Source organism: Mobula hypostoma, chromosome 2 (genome assembly GCF_963921235.1).
Source record: "Mobula hypostoma chromosome 2, sMobHyp1.1, whole genome shotgun sequence".
NCBI lineage: Eukaryota > Metazoa > Chordata > Chondrichthyes > Myliobatiformes > Myliobatidae > Mobula > Mobula hypostoma.
Window position 1 is genome coordinate 209,679,068 of NC_086098.1, and position 19,776 is coordinate 209,698,843.

Consider the following 19,776-nt stretch of genomic DNA (forward strand, 5'->3'; position numbering starts at 1 on the left):
TCGTTTCCTCGCGGCCCAGTAGCACATGCTTTGCGGCCTGGTAGCGGTCCGTGGCCTGGTGGTTGGGGACCGCTGTACTAGTCAAATGATAAACTTTTCTTCCTGGCCAAACAGTTGATATGAACAAAACCAGCTGATTTCCCAGTAGTACGTTATATATGCATAAACTCAGAAAAAATTTAATATTATCAACCATTAAAAGCTCTTAAACCTTAAGAGGATCAGGAGGAAAATGCCAGTAGCAGTTATTTTGTTTGAAAATCTATTACCACTAAAGGTAATTCATCTAATTTGTTCATGAACCTGATGCTGGAAAAGATAATGGTTGTCTTTTGTACAAGAATGATTCTGGAAATGAAAGGGCTAACGTGAGGAACAGTTGATGGCTCTGCTCTTGTACCTGCAACAGTTTAGAGGAGTGAGGGAGGATCTCATTATGAAACCTAACAAATATTGAGATGACTAGATAGAGTCGACATGGAGAGGATGTTTCTAGAAGTGAGTGTATCTCGGGTCAGAGAGTTCTGCCTTTAGAATAGATGAGGAATTTCTTTAGCCAGAGGATGATGAATTTATGGAATTAATTGACACAGACAGATGTGGGGGGCCAGGTTATTAGGTATATTTCAAGTGGAGGTTGATAAGTTTTTGATTAGTAATGGTTTCCAAGGTTACAGGGAGAAGGCAAAAGAGTGGGATTGTGAGGGAAACTAAATTAGTCGTGATTGAATGGTGAAGCCTAGTCAATGTGCTGAATAGCATAATTCTGCTTCTAGGCTTTACGGTCTTGTACCTCTGATGTTTGGACTAACAGCAGGTACGCCAGGGCTCTGTAAGACTACCACTGATTCTGTCTCCATAAAATCCTCTAAATTTACTGGAATAATAATTAAAGCTTCAACTGTGTTCTCCTGAACCAACATCCCTAGCATCAAGACCTTAATTATGCTAATGCATTCTGTTGGGAAGATTCTCAGAATAGAAATCCTATTGCATGTTCTGTTACGGGATTCAGTAATGTGCTTTCTTCAACGAAATGCAACATCCCTACTGATTCCTGGCAATCTCTGGCCCGTAACTGCTTGGAACAGAGGACAAGTGTTTGGAATTTGTTGAACCTCAGGGCATGCATTGGGAGCGAATAGAAGATCTGCACGAATAGCAGAAGTACACTATCAAATAATCCCATCTTTTTTTCCTATGGCACTGCTCATCCATCTGAGGAAGAACATCTGGTTCCCACTTTGACTTTGCATTTGTAATGTTGAGTGAAGCAAATTGTCCTCAATTTCAGGACTGCAAAGAAGATGATATTTCCAGCTTAATGACTATTTCTAGAGTATTTGTATTTTGTCACATTTTGTGACTAGGTAATGCTTTGTAAGTCTTTAAAGCACAGCTTGAAAGTTACAAACATTTTAGTGAACTTGCAGTAGGAATTTGAATGATTCTTATTGAACAAATGAGCAACTTCCTAATACCATAGGACATGTATATGGGACCTTGCATCATTAATAAAATTTTGTATCATAAGCATGGACCAGTCACCAGTAAACTGGGTCATTCTCCTGATTTCAGTTACTACATGGAGTGCTTAATGTGTGCTCAGTATAGTTGAAGAGAACTAGTTTTAAAATTAAGAATTATTTAAAGATTGTGAAAATTATACATGTAATTATGAGGGTATTGATCGATACAGCTGTTATTAATTGTCCAGATGTTCATTATTGGGTGTTTGATCCTGTTGTTATCTTAGTCTCCATCCCTTGCATTTTATTCTCAGTCTCCTTTGTATTCTTATCCCCTGCTCCTCTAACACTGTCTCTTTCCTGTTCTATTCCATCTCCCACCAAACTTGAATGCTATAGAAACAAACTGATTACTCTAATTCTCTAATTTTTTTGTCTTTAATATCAATTTTTCTTTTTTGACAGATGGATAAACGGAAAGAACCTTTATCTGTGGATGTTAAGCAAGTTTTATTAGAGATGAGAAAATATCGTATGGGTCTTATTCAAACAGCTGATCAAATGCGTTTCTCCTACATGGCTATTATTGAAGGGGCAAAATTCATCATGGGAGACCCTTCTGTACAAGTGAGCACTCCAGTTTTGTTTATTAACTTGACTTGTTATCAAAGAGCTTGCATTAATTTAGAAACTTGGAGATCCTCAATAATTTTAAATAACACTCCATAAATTACCACAGCCAATGTACAGGAATTTCCTACAAATGACAGGAAACAATTTACAATTTTTATTCATTTAACAACAATTTTGGCTGTTCTTGAATATTCCCATGGAATATTGCAGCTGAATAAACTGATGAAAATTTCACATTAATAAGCTACTTGAAAGTCAACATCTTTGATAATGCACACTCTGTTCAGTGCATTGAGATTTGCTTGGGTCTCGAGTGGATATTGCAACAGTAGTTTGATAAACCCGCAAAAGTACTCAAACTCTTAGTATTGGTGAGAACTTTGACCAGTTTTATGTTTTCCAGCAATACATGCATGTAAATTTTTGGTTTGGTTAACTTACCTGAGTGAGAAGCTTGTGAGTTCACATTTTAGTTTGGAGTGCTAAGCACAATAATCCAAGTTGACATTCATGTCAGTACTGGCTAGGTGTTGCAACACTACAGTAAATGTTTCCTTACAGGTAAAGCATCTTATGGAGAACCTTTCTACCCCTTGGACGACATGTTATTAAATAAAGCGTTATTTCCTTTTACTTGTGCGTTATTTGTCACTGGTTACATGGTTATTTGAGGGTCATTGGTGTATTCTGTTTGACTGCTGGGGCCTCTCCATTTGTCAAGTGCATTTTAAAAGCACTTTTGACTATAAATTTACGATTGTACAAAGTATCCTGGAAACACTGTCTGAAGCTGAGTAAATGAAGTGTCTACTTTCACTCAGCATTAGCTTCTGGTGCAGTAGAAGTGAAACCTCACCAAATGGCTTTCAGTTAAACTTATTACAAATTTAACAAGGAATATTGAATGTATGTTTCCTTTTTCATGCAGTTGTAGTGGTTTTAAAATAATTTTGAAGTCCATGCTGCTTTTCTGAATTGCTTGGATACGACAAAGCTATTTCATGATTTCACTTAAGTGCTGTACTCTAAATCTCATTCAGGCATGATTGATTGACATAAGAATTCTTATTTTGTAAGCGTAGTTAATTTGTAATTGGAGTTTGTAAGGGTTGCAAGTTAAACTTTGTCAAGGAAAGACTAATCACAGTTCAAACTGATGCTTCATTTTCATCACTGTCATCTTTATCTCATTCATATGGTCCACCAATGTTACAGTGAGAAAAATAGAGGGAAGAAAATTATTTGAGTAGTTAGCTGACTTAAATATCTTGTAAAACTTTCCTCTGTTTTTAAGGAACAATGGAAGGAGCTTTCCAATGAAGACCTTGCGCCACCAGAGCATAGTCCTCCACCTCCAAGGCCTCCAAAACGTGCAACAGAAACGGCCAATGGAAAAACACCAGATCAGAGGATATGTTTTCTAGTCCCAGATGAAAGAACATGTGAACAAAAGATGGAAGAGATCCCCGATGGCAAAATAAACCAACTTATAAAGTCGCAAGCAGAAAGGTATTTGTAATGATGTTTTGTCTCTCCTGAATTGTAAAACAGTTTAAAATTGTTCCAGTGGTTAACAGTTTCCCTTCCAGGAATGATAGCATGCTCTTAAATACTGTTTCACATTCAACTCAAATTTGTTAATATCCAAGGATGCATCTTAAATTGAAAGGGCAATCAGATAGGCAGAGGAGATGGGGTGGTTCTGTTGGTGAAAAAAAATGAAATTAAATCCTTAGAAAGAAGTTACGTAAGATAGGAAAATGCAGAATCCTTGTGTGTAGAGTTGAGGAACTGCAAGGGTAAAAGGATACTGATGGGAGTTATATATAGGCCTCCAAAAAGTAGGATGTGGGGTATAAATTGCATTGGGAAATGGAAGAGGCATGTAAAAAGGGCAGTGCTACGATAGTCATGGGGGATTTCAAAATGCAGAATCCCAAGAGAAGGAATTTGTAGAATGCCTACGAGACGTTTGTTTGTTTTTTTCTTTTACAGCATCTTGTGTTTATAAATATAGCCAGTTCAATGGCTATATTTAAGAGGGAGTTAAATATGGCCCTTGTGGCTACGGGGGTCAGGGGGTATGGAGGGAAGGCTGGGGCGGGGTTCTGAGTTGGATGATCAGCCATGATCATAATAAATGGCGGTGCAGGCTCGAAGGGCCGAATGGCCTACTCCTGCACCTATTTTCTATGTTTCTATGTTTGAGCCCACTAGGGAAAAGGGAAAATCTGAGTTGGGTGTTATGTAATGAACTGGATTTGATTAGGGAACTTAATGTGAGGTTATCCATTTGGGTGGTAAGAACGGGAAGGCAGACTATTATCTAAATGGAGTCAAGTTAGGAAAAGGGGAAGTACAACGAGATCTAGGTGTTCTTGTACATCAGTCACTGAAAGCAAGCATGCAAGTACAGCAGGCAGTGAAGAAAGCTAATGGCATGCTGGCCTTCATAACAAGGGGAATTGAGTATAAGAGCAAAGAGGTCCTTCTGCAGCTGTACAGGGCCCTGGTGAGACCACACCTGGAGTACTGTGTGCAGTTTTGGTCTCCAGATTTGAGGAAGGATATTCTTGCTATTGAGGGAGTGCAGCGTAGGTTCACAAGGTTAATTCCCGGGATGGCGGGACTGTCATATGTCGAAAGATTGAAGCGACTGGGCTTGTATACTCTGGAATTTAGAGGGCTGAGAGGGGATCTTATTGAAACATATAAGATTATTAAGGGATTGGACACGCTGGAGGCAGGAAGCATGTTCCCGCTGATGGGTGAGTCCAGAACCAGAGGCCACAGTTTAAGAATTAGGGGTAGGCCATTTAGAACAGAGTTGAGGAAAAACTTTTTCACCCAGAGAGTGGTGGATATATGGAATGCTCTGCCCCAGAAGGCTGTGGAGGCCAAGTCTCTGGATGCTTTCAAAAAAGAGATGGATACAGCTCTTAAAGATAGCGGAATCAAAGGCTATGGGGATAAGGCAGGAACTGGATACTGATTGTGGATGATCAGCCATGATCACAGTGAATGGCGGTGCTGGCTCAAAGGGCCGAACAGTCTACTCCTGCACCTATTGTCTATTGTCTAAATGAACCCTTATGAGGCAATAATCATAATATGATAAAATTCATCTTGCAGTTTGAGAGGGAGAAGCTAAAATCAGATGTATCAGTATTACAGTGGAATAAAGCAAACTACAGAGGCATGAGAGAGGAGCTGCCAGAGTTGATTGGAAAGGGACACTAGAAGGGATGATGACAGAACAGCAATGGCTGGAGTTTCTGGGAGCAATTCAGAACGCAAAGGATAGACACAAACCAAAGTAGTATTCTAAAAGGGAAGATGTGACTACTGTGGCAGACCAGGGAAGTCAAAGAAAGCATAAAAACAAAAGAGAGACCACATAATATAGCAAAAATAAGGTGGGCAGCTGGAGAATTGGAAAGCTTTCAATAAATCATCAGAAGACAATAAAAAAAACACTAAGGAGAGAAAAGATGAAAAGCTAGCCAATAATATAAGAGGATACGAACAGTTTTTTCAGATATATAAAAGGTAAAAGAAGGGAAAGAGGACATTAGGCTGCTAGAAAATAACACGAGATGTAGTAATGCCAGACAAACTAAATGAGTATTTTGAGTTGGTCTTCACTATGGAAGGCAGCAGCAAGGGTGTAGTTACTATTACTAAGGAGAAGTTGCTTGGGAAGCTGAAAGATCTGAAAATGGGCTACAAAGATGGACTGCACCCCAGGGTTCTGAAAGACAGATTAAGTGATCTTGGAGATATTAGTAGTGATCTTTTAAGAATCACTAGATTGGAATAGTCAAAAAGGATTGAAAAGTTGCAAGTGACACTCCACTCTTTAAGAAGGGAGGAAGGCAAAAGATAGGAAATTATAGGCTAGTTAACCTGACTTCAGTGGCTGCTAAAATGTTGGAGTCTATTATTAAGAATAGAGTTTCGAGCCACTGGAGCCACATGATAAAATAAGCTAAAGTTAGCATGGTTTCTTTAAGGGGAAATCTTGCCTGTTAAATCTGTTAGAATTATTTGAGGAAATAACAAGCAGGATAGACAAGTGAGACTCAGTGGGTGTTGTTTATTTAGATTTTCAGAAAGCCTTTGACAAGTGTCACACTTGAAGTTGCTAAACAAGATAAATGCCCATGGTTTTACAGGAAAGATACTAACATGGACAAAAGATTGACTGGCAGGATGCAAATAGTGGGGACCTTTTCTGCTTGACTCCAGACTTCTAAAGTACAAGCTGTCACCTTGAAATAATTGTATCAGGGATTTCAATTGTAGCAATAAAAATCATTTTATATTTTTGGAAGCATCTACTCCCAGTCAAAATGCAGGCTGTTAAATTGGGAGATTTGTTGAAAATATTTACTAGGTATCCTAATTGAAAGGTTTTGCATTCTTTGAACAAACTAATTTAGAGTAAAAATAGAAAAAAAAACAATGCTGGAAGAACTTAGTGGGTCAAGCAGCATCTGTGGAAGCAAAAGGTGTAAATCAATATACATCAGGACTGTGGGAACAAGGAAGATTGTTGGTATGATGCAGGGCATAAAGGGTGGGATAGAAGCTTCTAAGTGATGCATCTCAGCTTCTCAAGTTGAAGCTCCCTGTTCTAGAGCTTTCGAAATGTCCTATTTCCAAAAGTTGGAATCCCAGGCAGAACACCAACAGCTTTCCTTCGTACTCACCATTCACCCTTCCATCCTTGCCATCCAATGCATCCTCTGCCATTTCAACTAGCTGAATTGAAATCTCACAACCAGTCCCATTTTTCTTTCCCTGGCATTACTGCTTTCTGAATGGGACTCCTGGTCTGGTCTGCTCTTCCCTCCCTAACCCCTGTCACTTTCCCCTATACCTGAAGGCATTATAATGCCTGTCACTTCACCTCCAGCCCTTCCAGATAAGTCATGAGATTCGCTCGTCTTCCAAGTTGGTCTGCTACATTTAGTGCTTGTGGTGTAGCATCCTCTGCACTGGTGAAGCCAAGCATGGATTAGGTACCTACACTGAACAACATCTCATATTCCACTGGGGTAGCTTAGAACCCCTTGACAGAAATATAGAATTTTTCCATTTTTGAGTAACCCATGTGTGATTCCTTCCTCCCACATGTGTGCTCATCTTTTTTTTCCTTTTGTTTATCCTTCCAAGCCCCTTTCCATATGGTTTCACCTACCACCTACCAGCTACCCATATGCCCAGTCATTCCTCTTCCCCGCAATCTGAGAAAGTGATAGGTGTTTGGCCTTTCATCAGGACTGAACAAACCTAATAATCAAATGTGTTTTAAGTTCCAAAAGAAAGGGACAAGATGAACAGGGTGGGAATGCCTGTAATTGTCCAGAGACCAAGAGGATCAATGATAAAGTGGTTGTGCTGTCCCGAGAAGGTAATGAAGGCTTGTTTATTAGAGATATGATTGGAGATTTAAATAGAAAGATTCAAATAAAAATGGAGAAAAGGGATGGAAAAGATAAAAACAGTACTGGATCCATAAGCAATGCTCTGAAGAAGCAAAATACTGAAGGGGTGGGGAGGAAGCAGATTGCTGAAAATACTTAGCAGTTCAGGCAGTATTTCTGAAATTGGGAGGGTTGAAGTTTCGGTCGATCACTTTTCTTAGCAACTGGCCAGTTCTGAATAGACTGGTTACCCTTTGTTGACCTCATCACTAAGTCATGTGAACAGTGGAAGATTGAATGCTGTTACATGGGTGTCTGTTGGACTTTGGAATAGAAGAGGTCAAGGAGAAGAGAGGTCTGAGTGGTGTGGAAAAATCAAGTGGAAAGGCAACTGGAAGCTAGGGGTTACCTTTGCAGACTGAACAGAATCCACAAACCTGCCTGTCCTGGCTGACCTATTGTCTCAGCTTGCTCCTGCCCCACCGAACTCGTTTCTGCATACCTTGACACGGTTTTATCCCCCCTTGTTCAATCCCTTCCGACCTATGTTCATGACACTTCTCACGCTCTTAAACTTTTCGATGATTTTAAGTTCCCTGGCCCCCACCGCTTTATTTTCACCATGGATGTTCAGTCCTTATATACTTCCATCCCCCATCAGGAAGGTTTCAAAGCTCTACGCTTCTTTTTGGATCCCAGACCTAATCAGTTCCCCTCTACCACCACTCTGCTCCGTCTAGCGGAATTAGTCCTTACTCTTAATAATTTCTCCTTTGGCTCCTCCCACTTCCTCCAAACTAAAGGTGTAGCTATGGGCACCCATATGAGTCCTAGCTATGCCTGCCTTTTTGTTGGCTTTGTGGAACAATCTATATTCCGTGCCTATTCTGGTATCTGTCCCTCACTTTTCCTTCGCTATATCGACGACTGCATTGGCGCTGCTTCCTGCACGCATGCAGAGCTCGTTGACTTTATTAACTTTGCCTCCAACTTTCATCCTGCCCTCAAGTTTACCTGGTCCATTTCCGACACCTCCCTCCCCTTTCTAGATCCTTCTGTCTCTGTCTCTGGAGACAGCTTATCCACTGATGTCTACTATAAGCCTACTGACTCTCACAGCTATCTGGACTATTCCTCTTCTCACCCTGTCTCTTGCAGAAACGCCATCCCCTTCTCACAATTCCTCCGTCTCCGCCGCATCTGCTCTCAGGATGAGGCTTTTCATTCTAGGACGAGGGAGATGTCTTCCTTTTTTAAAGAAAGGGGCTTCCCTTCCTCCACTATCAACTCTGCTCTTAAACGCATCTCCCCCATTTCACGTACATCTGCTCTCACTCCATCCTCCAGCCACCCCACTAGGAATAGGGTTCCCCTGGTCCTCACCTACCACCCCACCAGCCTCCGGGTCCAACGTATTATTCTCCGTAAATTCCGCCACCTCCAACGGGATCCCACCACTAAGCACATCTTCCCCCCCCCCTGCATTCCGCAGGGATCGCTCCCTACGCGACTGCCTTGTCCATTCGTCCCCCCCATCCCTCCCCACTAATCTCCCTCCTGGCACTTATCTGTGTAAGCGGAACAAGTGCTACACATGCCCTTACACTTCCTCCCTTACCACCATTCAGGGCCCCAAACAGTCCTTCCAGGTGAGGCAACCTTCACCTGTGAGTCGACTGGGGTGATATACTGCGTCCGGTGCTCCCGATGTGGCCTTTTATATATTAGCGAGACCTGACGCAGACTGGGAGACCGCTTTGCTGAACACCTACGCTCTGTCCGCCAGAGAAAGCAGGATCTCCCAGTGGCCACACATTTTAATTCCACATCCCATTCCCATTCTGACATGTCTACCCACGGCCTCCTCTACTGTAAAGATGAAGCCACACTCGGGTTGGAGGAACAACCCCTTATATTCCGTCTGGGTAGCCTCCAACCTGATGGCATGAACATCGACTTCTCTAACTTCCACTAATGCCCCACCTCCCCCTTGTACCCCATCTGTTACTTATTTTTATACACACATACATTCTCTCACTCTCCTTTTTCTCCCTCTGTCCCTTTGAATATACCCCTTGCCCATCTTCTGGGTCCCCCCCCCACCCCCCCCGTCTTTCTTCCCGGACCTCCTGTCCCATGATCCTCTCGTATCCCTTTTGCCAGTCACCTGTCCAGCTCTTGGCTCCATCCTTCCCCCTCCTGTCTTCTCCTATCATTTTGGATCTCCCTCTCCCCCTTCCACTTTCAAATCTCTTACTAGCTCTTCCTTCAGTTACTCCTGACGAAGGGTCTTGGCCTGAAACGTCAACTGCACCTCTTCCTAGAGATGCTGCCTGACCTGCTGCGTTCACCAGCAACTCTTATGTGTGTTGCTTGAACAGAAGTGGTATTTGAAATAGTCACCCACTTTTGACTTCAGTGCAGAAGAAGCAACATCACATCCACTGTGTGTCATTGGAATTGATTTATTATTGTCGTATGTACTGAGATAGTGAAAAGCTTGTCTTGCATGCAGTTCAGACAGATCAGATCATTACACAGTGCATTGAGGGAGAACAAGTAAAGCAGTAACAATGCAGAATAAAGTGTAACAGCTAAAGAGAAAGTGCAGTGCAGGTAACAAAGGTGCAAGATCATAAGGTGGATTGTGAGGTTAAAATTGAATTGACTTCATTTCTTACATACTTCGCATACATAGTAAAAATCTTTGTTACGTCTTTGTCTAAATGTGCAATGTGCAATCATAGTCATTTATAATAAGTAGAACAGTCATGTAATATAGAGTACACTCAAATCAGCGTGAGTTAATCAGTCTGATGGCATGGTGGAAGAAGCTGTCCTAGAGCCTGTTGGTCCTGGCTTTTATGCTGCAGTACCATTTCCCAGATGGTAGCAGCTGGAATAGATTGTGGTTGGGGTGACTCAGGACCCCAGTGATCCTATGGGCCCTTTTTACACACCTGTCCTTGTAATTCTCCTGAATCATGGGAAGTTCACAACTACAGATGCACTGGGCTGTCGGCACCACACTCTGCGGAGTTCTGCAATTAAGAGAGGTACAGTTCCCATACCAGGCAGTGATGCAGCCAGTTAGGATGCTCTCAATTCTGCCCCTGTAGAAAGTTCTTAGGATTTGGGGACTCGTACCAAATTTCCTCAACCATCTGAGGTGAAAGAGGTGCTGTTGTGCCTTTTTCACCACACAGCTGGTGTGTACAGACCACGTGAGGTCCTTGGTAATGTGGATGCCGAGGAACTAAAAGCTGTTTACCGTCTCAATTCCTCCTGTAATCCACAACTAGCTCCTTTGTTTTTGTGACATTGAGGAAGGGATTGTTTTCTTGACACCACTGTGTTAGAGAGATGATTTCTTCCCTGTTGGCCACCTCATTATTTTGAGATAAGGCCAATCAATGTAGTGTCGTTGGCAAATTTAATTAGCAGATTACAGCCGTGGGTGGTGACACAGTCATGGGTATACAGGGAGTAAAGGAGGGGACTTAGTACATAGCCCTGAGGGGCTCCTTTATTGAGAGTAAAAGGGGCAGAGGTGAGTGAATCCACTCTTACCACCTGCTGGTGATCTGACAGGAAGTCCAGGATACAACTGCACAAGGCAGGGTCAAGGCCAAGGTCTCTGAGCTTCTTGTCGATGGAACTATGGTGTTGAATGCTGAACTGTAGTCCAAGAACAGCATTCTCACATAAGCATCCTTCTCCAGATGTTAATGATGGTATGTAGAGCAGTGGTCCAACTTGTCATACTAGGGAACTTTTTTAAAAGTCTAATAACAATGAATAGAAGCTGTCCTTGAGCCTGGTTGTATGTGCTTTCAGGCTTTTGTAGCTCCTGCCCAGTAGGAAAGGAGAGAAGAGAGAATGTCCACGGTGAGTGGGGTCCTTGATTATGCAGATAGTCCAGAGAGGGAAGCTGATGTACAAACTTTGAAAAGTTCCAAGTGAATCATTGCTTGACCTGAAAATGCATTTGTGCCCCAGGATGGTGTGAATTGAAAAGATAGAAAGGTAGATGTTTTTCTTATAGAAGTATAGAAGTAATCATGACAAGGATGCAGGTGTTAATGGGTATTGAAGAGTGAGCTAGAAAGTGGATGGGCTGTTTCGTAATTCATAGTAATTTTATATCTTTGTATTTTACTGTTTCTGCAAAACAACAAATTTCCTGAGATACAGTGATAATAAATTGGATTCAAAATAGCAGCTGAACTTGATGGATAAAGGTTCAGCAGGACATCATGGGCCAGAGGGACTGTGTGTGTTCTATAATCTGTGTGTTAGTTGCAGTAATGATGCCTTTTTTGCTTTACAGTTCAGAACCAGAACTTCGTAAGAGGCACATTGGAGAGAATGCATCTATGCCCATACAGACAAATGAACAGGATAATCTACAAAAAAGTGAAAAGGATGAGGAAGTGGTGAAGGAAGAGCATTCATCGTTACATTGGAAACCTTTTATGGTTAATGTATGTGTACTTGCTGCTCTGACAGCTGGGGCTTACTTCTGCTATAGGGCATGCTTCCATTGACAACTACTCTAGAGGATAATGTATTATACAGTAAATCTTGTTTCAAAAAGCAGAAGTGTCCATGTCTTAAGAAGCAAACAATTTATAAGACTGGAGCTTATAAGCATAAGATGATGATGCACTAGGGTTTGTTATAATCCCTTGGTCCCAGGAGAAAAACATTCAAATCTCAGGGCCTTGAATATTCAGGAGAAAGCAGTAGAAATGCCAAATAAAATGGGTTAGGGTGTTTGCGTGTGTGTTTTTATGTGTGTCTGTGTAGGACCAGCTGGGTGGTGGTGTACTTTGAGTTCTTTTGATGTTCACTTCAGAGGTGTATTCAGAAGGCATTCTTCAGCCCAGTATACTTATTTCATAATTGCAATGTTAATGGTAATTGTCATTGGTTCAATTGGGGGAAAAATGTCCAATATTATATTCTTGGAAAATAAAATGTAGCATTTGTGTTAAACTTCTGCATTCTTTACAGATACACTGCAATAGTTAAAAAGTATATTTTTTTATACCATGTTTGGATTTGCCTGCTACAAAATTGCATTTATCTCAGCAAAATTGTGACATTACTTTGTTACTTCTGTCAGAACAGTTCTGCTAAGAGGCTTCCACCACTGCTCAGGGTACTCTAGCAAAATGGTCCTTATCAACTGTGTCTATTAACCATTTTCTATTAAACTTGCAATATTGCTTGCTCAAAGCATTTGAAAGCAAATTAAATTAACCGGCTTCTAGTCTTATTCAGCTACCAGAAAGTAGGGAGGTGTAATACAACAAAATGCAAAACATTTCCACCAGCATTTTTTACAGCAGTGCCACACAAAACTTAGACCATCAAGTCTGCAACACAAGCGTTTTTTCACTCCATATTTATTTGTAACAGGTATAGCTGCATTTCACGTTTTTTTTTTAAACCAGTGTATTAAAAGATAGCATTTTTAATCGGAGCTTTGTATCAAGGGCTCATAGAAAAGTCAAATGATATACCTCATATCAGTACTGGAAGCTGAGCTCCACCTGCCCTGTAAAATACAGGGTCCCAGTACTTAATCTGAGGGAAAACTGTAAGTAGTCAATATATAGTTCTGTTGTCTTGAGAAAATATAAAAATTAACCATTTTTGGATCATGTATATCAAAATATGGGGAAACATAATATATTATTATAGAAAATTAAGAGTGTGTAAACTATAGAATTGCTTTGTTGAATGATTGTCAATGGTCTGGATGTCCATTGTTTGTGGCAGTTGGACATTGAACACCATTCTGACTGAATGCATGTAGATTCCAGTACCATCATTAAAGTAAATATGAAATCGCTTGGAAGATGAAAGATGTGCATCTTAATTACTACTGTGAACATGAGCAGCATATGCTGAATATTAATTGCATGGTTATTCTGGTTGGTAATGATGCCAGTGGTTATGAGACAGACACTGAAAAGTTAATTTTGTGTTTGATTGCCATGGTGGATGTTTGTATAAAAGCTAGAGTATTTGTATTTGAATCCACCATGACATGCGTATTAGTGTAATTGAGATGTTTGTCACATTTCAAATACATAATGTATAGTTCAGGCATTCCTAAATTGACCAGTGGGCATGTTCACATCTCACTTTTTGACTTGTGCAGACCATATTGCTACAAGCCTAGAGGGAACCTTGGAGGTAAATTTCTTAATGCAGTGATTTCAGAAATAAAACCCTTAAATCTGATTTCTTCTGTTGTTTACATTCCCAAGCTTTTGCCTGAGGCATTGTGGTAATATTTCAGTTGGCTTTATTTCAATCTGAATCCCTCGGTGCTGAAATATTACCACTCCAGTTCAATGTACAAGAAGTGAGCAGTGAATGAACCCTGTATTGCAGAATTTTAAACTTAAAATACCCATGTATAATGTTTTGTGTATGTACAGTAACATTCAAAAACATGATTTGGTATACCTTTGAAATGACACACTGCTAAATGGTCGCTTTAATGTAAACAAACTATTAAGCTGCTCTGCTATATGCCTTAATTACAATTCTCCTTGGCTCTTGTTAAAGATGGTCATACCAATAAAATAATTGAACAGATAAGTAGATTGTGGTATTAAACACCTTGCACATTCTGGTATTATTAACAGATTGAGGACCATTAATAAAGTGCAAGTCTTCTACAGAACAAAACCTGGTGAACATCAATTGTTCAGAAGTGTTTTAGCTATGTTGTATTTACATTTGGAATGGAAGTATAGTGCACAATATAGCTTTTAGACCCATTTGGTATCAGGATATAATATAGTATATAATCTTGTGTTAATGTAATATATACAGTATATACTATATAGTATACAAATTCCCAAATTTGTTGCTCCTTGTACTATGCTTCTAGTTCAAAAAGAGGAGGATTCAGAGATGGGCTTTGTAGTCAGAGTAGTTCCTGGCAACTTTTCTATTGGTACTAAAATCTGAAATAATGGGAATTGATCAGAAAAATGAGTATGAAATGTATGTTGCCTTTAGTTTGGTGATCAGTGTTTTTTTTTTAAACTCAGTGGGGCCACCACTTCTGTGAGGTAAATATTGTCGATGCTATATTATAAAATCATGCATCAGCATTCCTTTATTAGTGTGATAGGTACCTCAGTGTAATTAATGTGATAATCTAATCTAAGTTCCATGAGATTTTCAGATGAATGGAAACAATTTCCCCACTTTTTATTGTATTCCACACATTTTATTTTATTCTTGCCAGTTTAGTTAGTCTTTAGAAGATTGATTTCAATTTGCCTTTCCTGTGAAGTGGCATCAATCTAATCAAGTAGTAGTTTTGCAACAAATATATTTTTAGTGTGGAATGTAATTTTTTGTTGCTTGCTCCACATCCACATAGTTTCCAGTGGAAAATTAGTGTGCTCAAAGTAGAGGTGACTTGTATGCCTTAAAGCTTGGAAAGCATATGTGGCTGTATTTCTGATACGTCTGGTAAATGTAACTAATTCAAGTTAACAGTAACAACAATATTGGATAGCTTTCATTTATGAGTGTTGCCTATGGTGGTTTTTATTCATAATATATAATTAGATTTTATTTTCTATTTTTTTTAATGGCTTTGTTAAGGGAAAATCTGTTCAGTATTTTATTTGTATGGCCTTAAAGATAAAACAGTTCTCATGACCAATGGTATTAAGAACCTTTTTGGTAGGAGCAGATGGCTGCAAATACTTTTTTTTTCTCTTGTTGTCTTCCCAGAAATGTGATTTTTTTTTTAATGGTTAGCTACAAATTCTATAGGATCACGTTAGTTTCCATAAATTTCAGGGATGTGTCTGACTTGACTGGAATTATTTGTTTTTATTGAATACTTTTGGACCAAATATGTACAAAATTTTATTTAGAATGCCAACTCATTTTTGATGTGTGAATCTGGAGCACACAGTTTGTTTTTATAAAATTTCCATTGAATTCTAGGTTTTAATTTAAAATTACAAATTAATTGCTTGCACTAAGTGTTTATCAACAGCATAACTTCAAACAATTCAGTAAAACAAAAGTTTGATCATTGAATGTTTCCTCCTAAGTGCACTGTCAAACAACATACAATCCAAAATGATTTACTCCGAGGATTATGAAATGCAAACTGTGCACCATTTTTAGTTTGTAAATTACAGGTAATGCACTTGGGAGTTAAATGTTGCACTTTTCTGTACCTGAATCTTTTAAAAAAAAAGTTGAGATATACTGATTTTTTTTTTACTTGAGCTGGTGTTCCTACTTGTTCTTACATGTTTTTAACATGTTCCTACTTGACTGTTTTCACATTTTTTAGCTTTCTTGTCACAAATAGTAAACGGCTTTGTGTATTTTACTTTTTGTATAGTATCTTGTAGACTAAGAATAACTGTGTTGCTATTTTCTAGGCAGCATTAGCTGTTCTTGCATGTATTATGATTTTCTACGGTTTTATATTGTTAAACCATTTATCTAAGAAGCAGAGTCTGGGGCTTTCAAGCACTCAGACTTTTGCAGAACTATTTTCAATTTTACAAGCTGGCTTACAAGTGCACCATAAATCTGAATTTCAAAATAAAACCAATTTGAAAGTAAATCGCTTGTTTTCTCCTGATATTTGATATTCAGATACAAATCTCAAAACCTATGGTTGCAAGTTTAGAATCATGGTCAGGTCAGCCAATCTTAATGCAATCCAAAATAAAGCTGATTTTGGGTGTGTTGTTTTTTGCTAATGATTTTCTTCACTGTTATCCAATTTTAAATCAAAAATTGTAAAAAGTTTGTATTCTTCTGGTAAATAATTGAGCAAATTTGTCAAAATAACTTAATTGCATCGTTTTCCACCAGTTACCATGTCTTCATCAGTGTCCACTTAAACAGCCACTACGTCCTGATTGCTACCTCATCTGAAATAAACTGTGCAAAGTTGTCTTCTGTTTGTTCAAACTGTTTTAAAAAAAAAAAAAATGTTTTCAACATCTGAATCACTGAAATGAAGCAGAAAATAATTTTTAACGACTGGTCAGGCAGCATCTGTGCAAGGAGAAATGGATCAGTATTTTGGGGCTGTGACCATATGTCAGAACTGGGGAAAGGGTGAAATACAAATCAGATGTTAGTAATGGAGAGGAGAGCTGTGAAGGGCTAAGAAAATGTGTCTAAAAGATTATTTGAAATAGCATGAAGGCAGTTACCAGCACATTAATCTGATTTGTGCAATGTATTAAATGCAAATTCTTGGGATGTACCCAGCAGGCTGGAGCAGATTAAGAAAAACTGAGTGCCATACAACCTCTGCCTCAGGAAAATTCCAATTTTAGTCGAACTTACAGATAAATTAACCATAAACTCAAGGTTTAAGCAGTCAGATTTCAATTGCAGGTGAAACTTGAATATTTAAGAATTTGAGCAGCTATTTCATTTAATACAGCATCTTCCTTCAGTTTAATATTTTTGCCCCATGTCTGCTTAACCACTAAATAAAATTAGTGCAACACACACAAAATACTGGAGGGATTCAGCAGGCCAGGCAGCATCTATGGAAAAAAGTACAGTCAACGTTTCAGGCTTGTGTTTCATGTCATACTATCTCAATTGAGACTAGATTATGGTGTCTTTGAGATGCACTGAAATGAGACATGTCATAGACAGCTCAACTAAAGGGCAGTTAAAAGCAAACAAGTGAATGCCTCACCTTTGCTTATGGATGTGGATGCTATTGACTTCAGCACATGTGCTGTAATTTTGTCAATTTTTTTCAATTCGTGTGCAGAATATCGAATATTTTTTTTCTTGTCACAACATGTTCTCTTTGGATTATCATTTAACATCAAAACTTTTAATTGGTGAATTAAAGAAATGCTTTCATCCACAAGACCAGTGAATATTTGGCCTCAAAACAAAAACTGATCTGTGTTAAGCCAAATAGTTGCTTTAAAATGTGTTGGCAGGATGTTATGGGAGGTAGTTGGTGTTCTTTTGTGCATGTGCACTCAGTTTTCATTTGTAAGAAACTTGGTGTAGGAAAAATCTGTTAAAATGTGAAAATTAATGTTGAAATTCTTCCGTTACTAAATGTGGTTTAGAAAATCAGTTTGCCATCGAAGGAACTCGAGCATCTCATCATATCATATTTGTGAGCACAAAGGAAAAACTGAGCAAAACCAACTAATCTTCACCTCAAGCAACACACATAAACGTTGCTGGTGAACACAGCAGGCCAGGCAGCATCTCTAGGAATCAACGTTTTGGCCCGAGACCCTTCGTCAGGACTAACGAAGGATTGGTCCTGACGAAGGGTCTTGGCCCAAAACGTCGACTGTACCTCTTCCTAGAGATGCTGCCTGGCCGCCTGCATTCACCAGCAACGTTTATGTGTGTTGCTTGAATTTCCAGCATCTGCAGATTTCCTCATGTTCGCTTTTTTAATCTTCACCTCATTGTTCTGTTAAGAGATTAAACTAATTACTAGGATTTGTTTTTAAGAGTCAACAATTTAAATCCATGATGTCATAGTTTCTATTAGTTCAATAGTTGGTTTTAGAAAAACTGTAAATATGGTAGGTGAGATTACAGGACAGGTATAACTTAAAATCGTAAGTCATGTAAGAATCAAGATCTTCCAGATATTTAAAAAAAAACACAATATTTTGATCCTGCCTACCACTGCTATTTATATGGGATGGAGAGAGGGGAAGAAAAATATCTACAAAAAGATTAAACATAAGATTAACAGTTTAAGAAATTTGAAACTTAACTGCAATGTTCAAAATGTCACAGAATGAAATTTTATTGCCTTCAAATTTTGCAAATCTTTTGATATGTTTGAGTCTCCTAAACCTTTATTGTAACTGCGTAAAGGATAATTAATGTTAATCAAATTCTGCATAAAAAATATCAAATTTATATACAGGTCTTGATACAAATCAAAGCAGTTTTGAAAGGCCGTTCAGGCAAGGAAGTTAGTTTTTTCAGAATATACTGTGGCATTGTTGGCTGCTAGACCAAGATATAAGGCCTAAACCTCATTTCTCAATTTAGAGTTGAATAACAAACTCGAAGGATGTGGGTGAAAAATTATATTTATAAGTAGATTTGAATCCTAATGGATTCATACAATGCTACATGTTTGGTCTGTGGTTCTTTTTCACTTTTTTCATTTTTCTAACTGAAAATGTAAAGATCTCCATGTTTGGATTGTAAACTGCAGCTGATTTTTGTTAGATCCTTGCAGTGTGGACATGCACTCAGTCAACACCGTAAAACCATCCATGTCAGGACAATGACATGCTCTAGTCATCTTGTGCCCTTCAAAAGTGTTTTAACTGAATAATTTGCAACCAGCAAGGGAGTCTGGTAACACCTGTCATTATGATTTTACTTAATGCAACTGTGGTTACAAAATGATGGTTTATTCCAAATACTTCAAACATTTATTAAAGAATCTAAGAGTTAGGTAGTCTACAGAATATTTGCACATTTGATCGATAGTAAAAGTAAGTCCAGCTTTTTCATGTGATCTAAATATAGCCATTTTCTTGCACATTAATATTCTGGACCTTGGTGAATAACCACTTCATAAAATCTTTATACAATATAATCACTAAGTAAGCACAGTTATTAAACAATGTATATTAACAAGGTTTAAAAATTCAATGTTCAGAGAATAGTAATTTGAGTGGTTGAGTTTTGCTTCAGTCCTTCATACCAAAGTTGGTCAGCTGCCTCATAGGCTAAACGACCTTTTTCACCTGCATGATAAAATAAGCAAGATGTTAAGAGTTCTTGTTGTCAAAATAATTTAGTTTAAATTCATGCAGTTTGACTTTTTCTTTTTTTTCCAGTTGTAAAATTTTTGACTTTTACAAAATTGCATTTGTAAGATTTGGCCTGGAAACAACCCCTTCGCCCCACCAAGTTTGCACAGGTCAACCATCCACATGCGCTCATCTTACATCATTTTATTCTCCTGGCGTAGTAACATAAAGGTCACTGTAACACTGTACAGTGCTAGGGATGAGATGATCGGTGTTCATTTCCCACCACTGCCTGTAAGGAGTTTGTATATTCTTTCTGCGACTGCATGTGGGTTTCCTCCAGGTGCTCCAGTTTCCTCCCACATTATAAAGACATACAAATTAGAGTTAGTAAGTTGTGGGCATGCTATGCTGGTATTGGAGACATGGCAACCCTTACATACTACCTCCAGC

At 38.9% G+C, this 19,776-nt stretch overlaps 2 protein-coding genes across 8 annotated transcripts in view; one reads left to right on the plus strand and one right to left on the minus strand.

The window, feature by feature from the left end:
- Positions 1–16,160, plus strand: part of LOC134342838 (tyrosine-protein phosphatase non-receptor type 1-like) — a 102,814-nt gene extending 86,654 nt beyond the window's left edge. The window contains exons 7-9 of the mRNA XM_063041457.1: positions 1,935–2,096; positions 3,397–3,611; positions 11,862–16,160. Of these exons, the coding sequence (XP_062897527.1) occupies positions 1,935–2,096; positions 3,397–3,611; positions 11,862–12,078 (594 nt within the window). The 3' untranslated portion in view covers positions 12,079–16,160. The remainder of the gene's footprint in view (positions 1–1,934; positions 2,097–3,396; positions 3,612–11,861) is intronic.
- Positions 16,161–18,348: 2,188 nt separating this feature from the next.
- Positions 18,349–19,776, minus strand: part of ripor3 (RIPOR family member 3) — a 196,006-nt gene continuing 194,578 nt past the window's right edge. For 6 of the 7 annotated variants that reach the window (XM_063041459.1, XM_063041458.1, XM_063041463.1 and 3 more), the window contains one exon: positions 18,350–19,317. In XM_063041459.1, coding sequence (XP_062897529.1) covers positions 19,226–19,317 — 92 coding nt within the window. In that variant the 3' untranslated portion in view covers positions 18,350–19,225. Of the gene's footprint in view, positions 19,318–19,776 lie in introns of all 7 variants that reach the window. The other variant, XM_063041464.1, reaches the window with a different exon arrangement.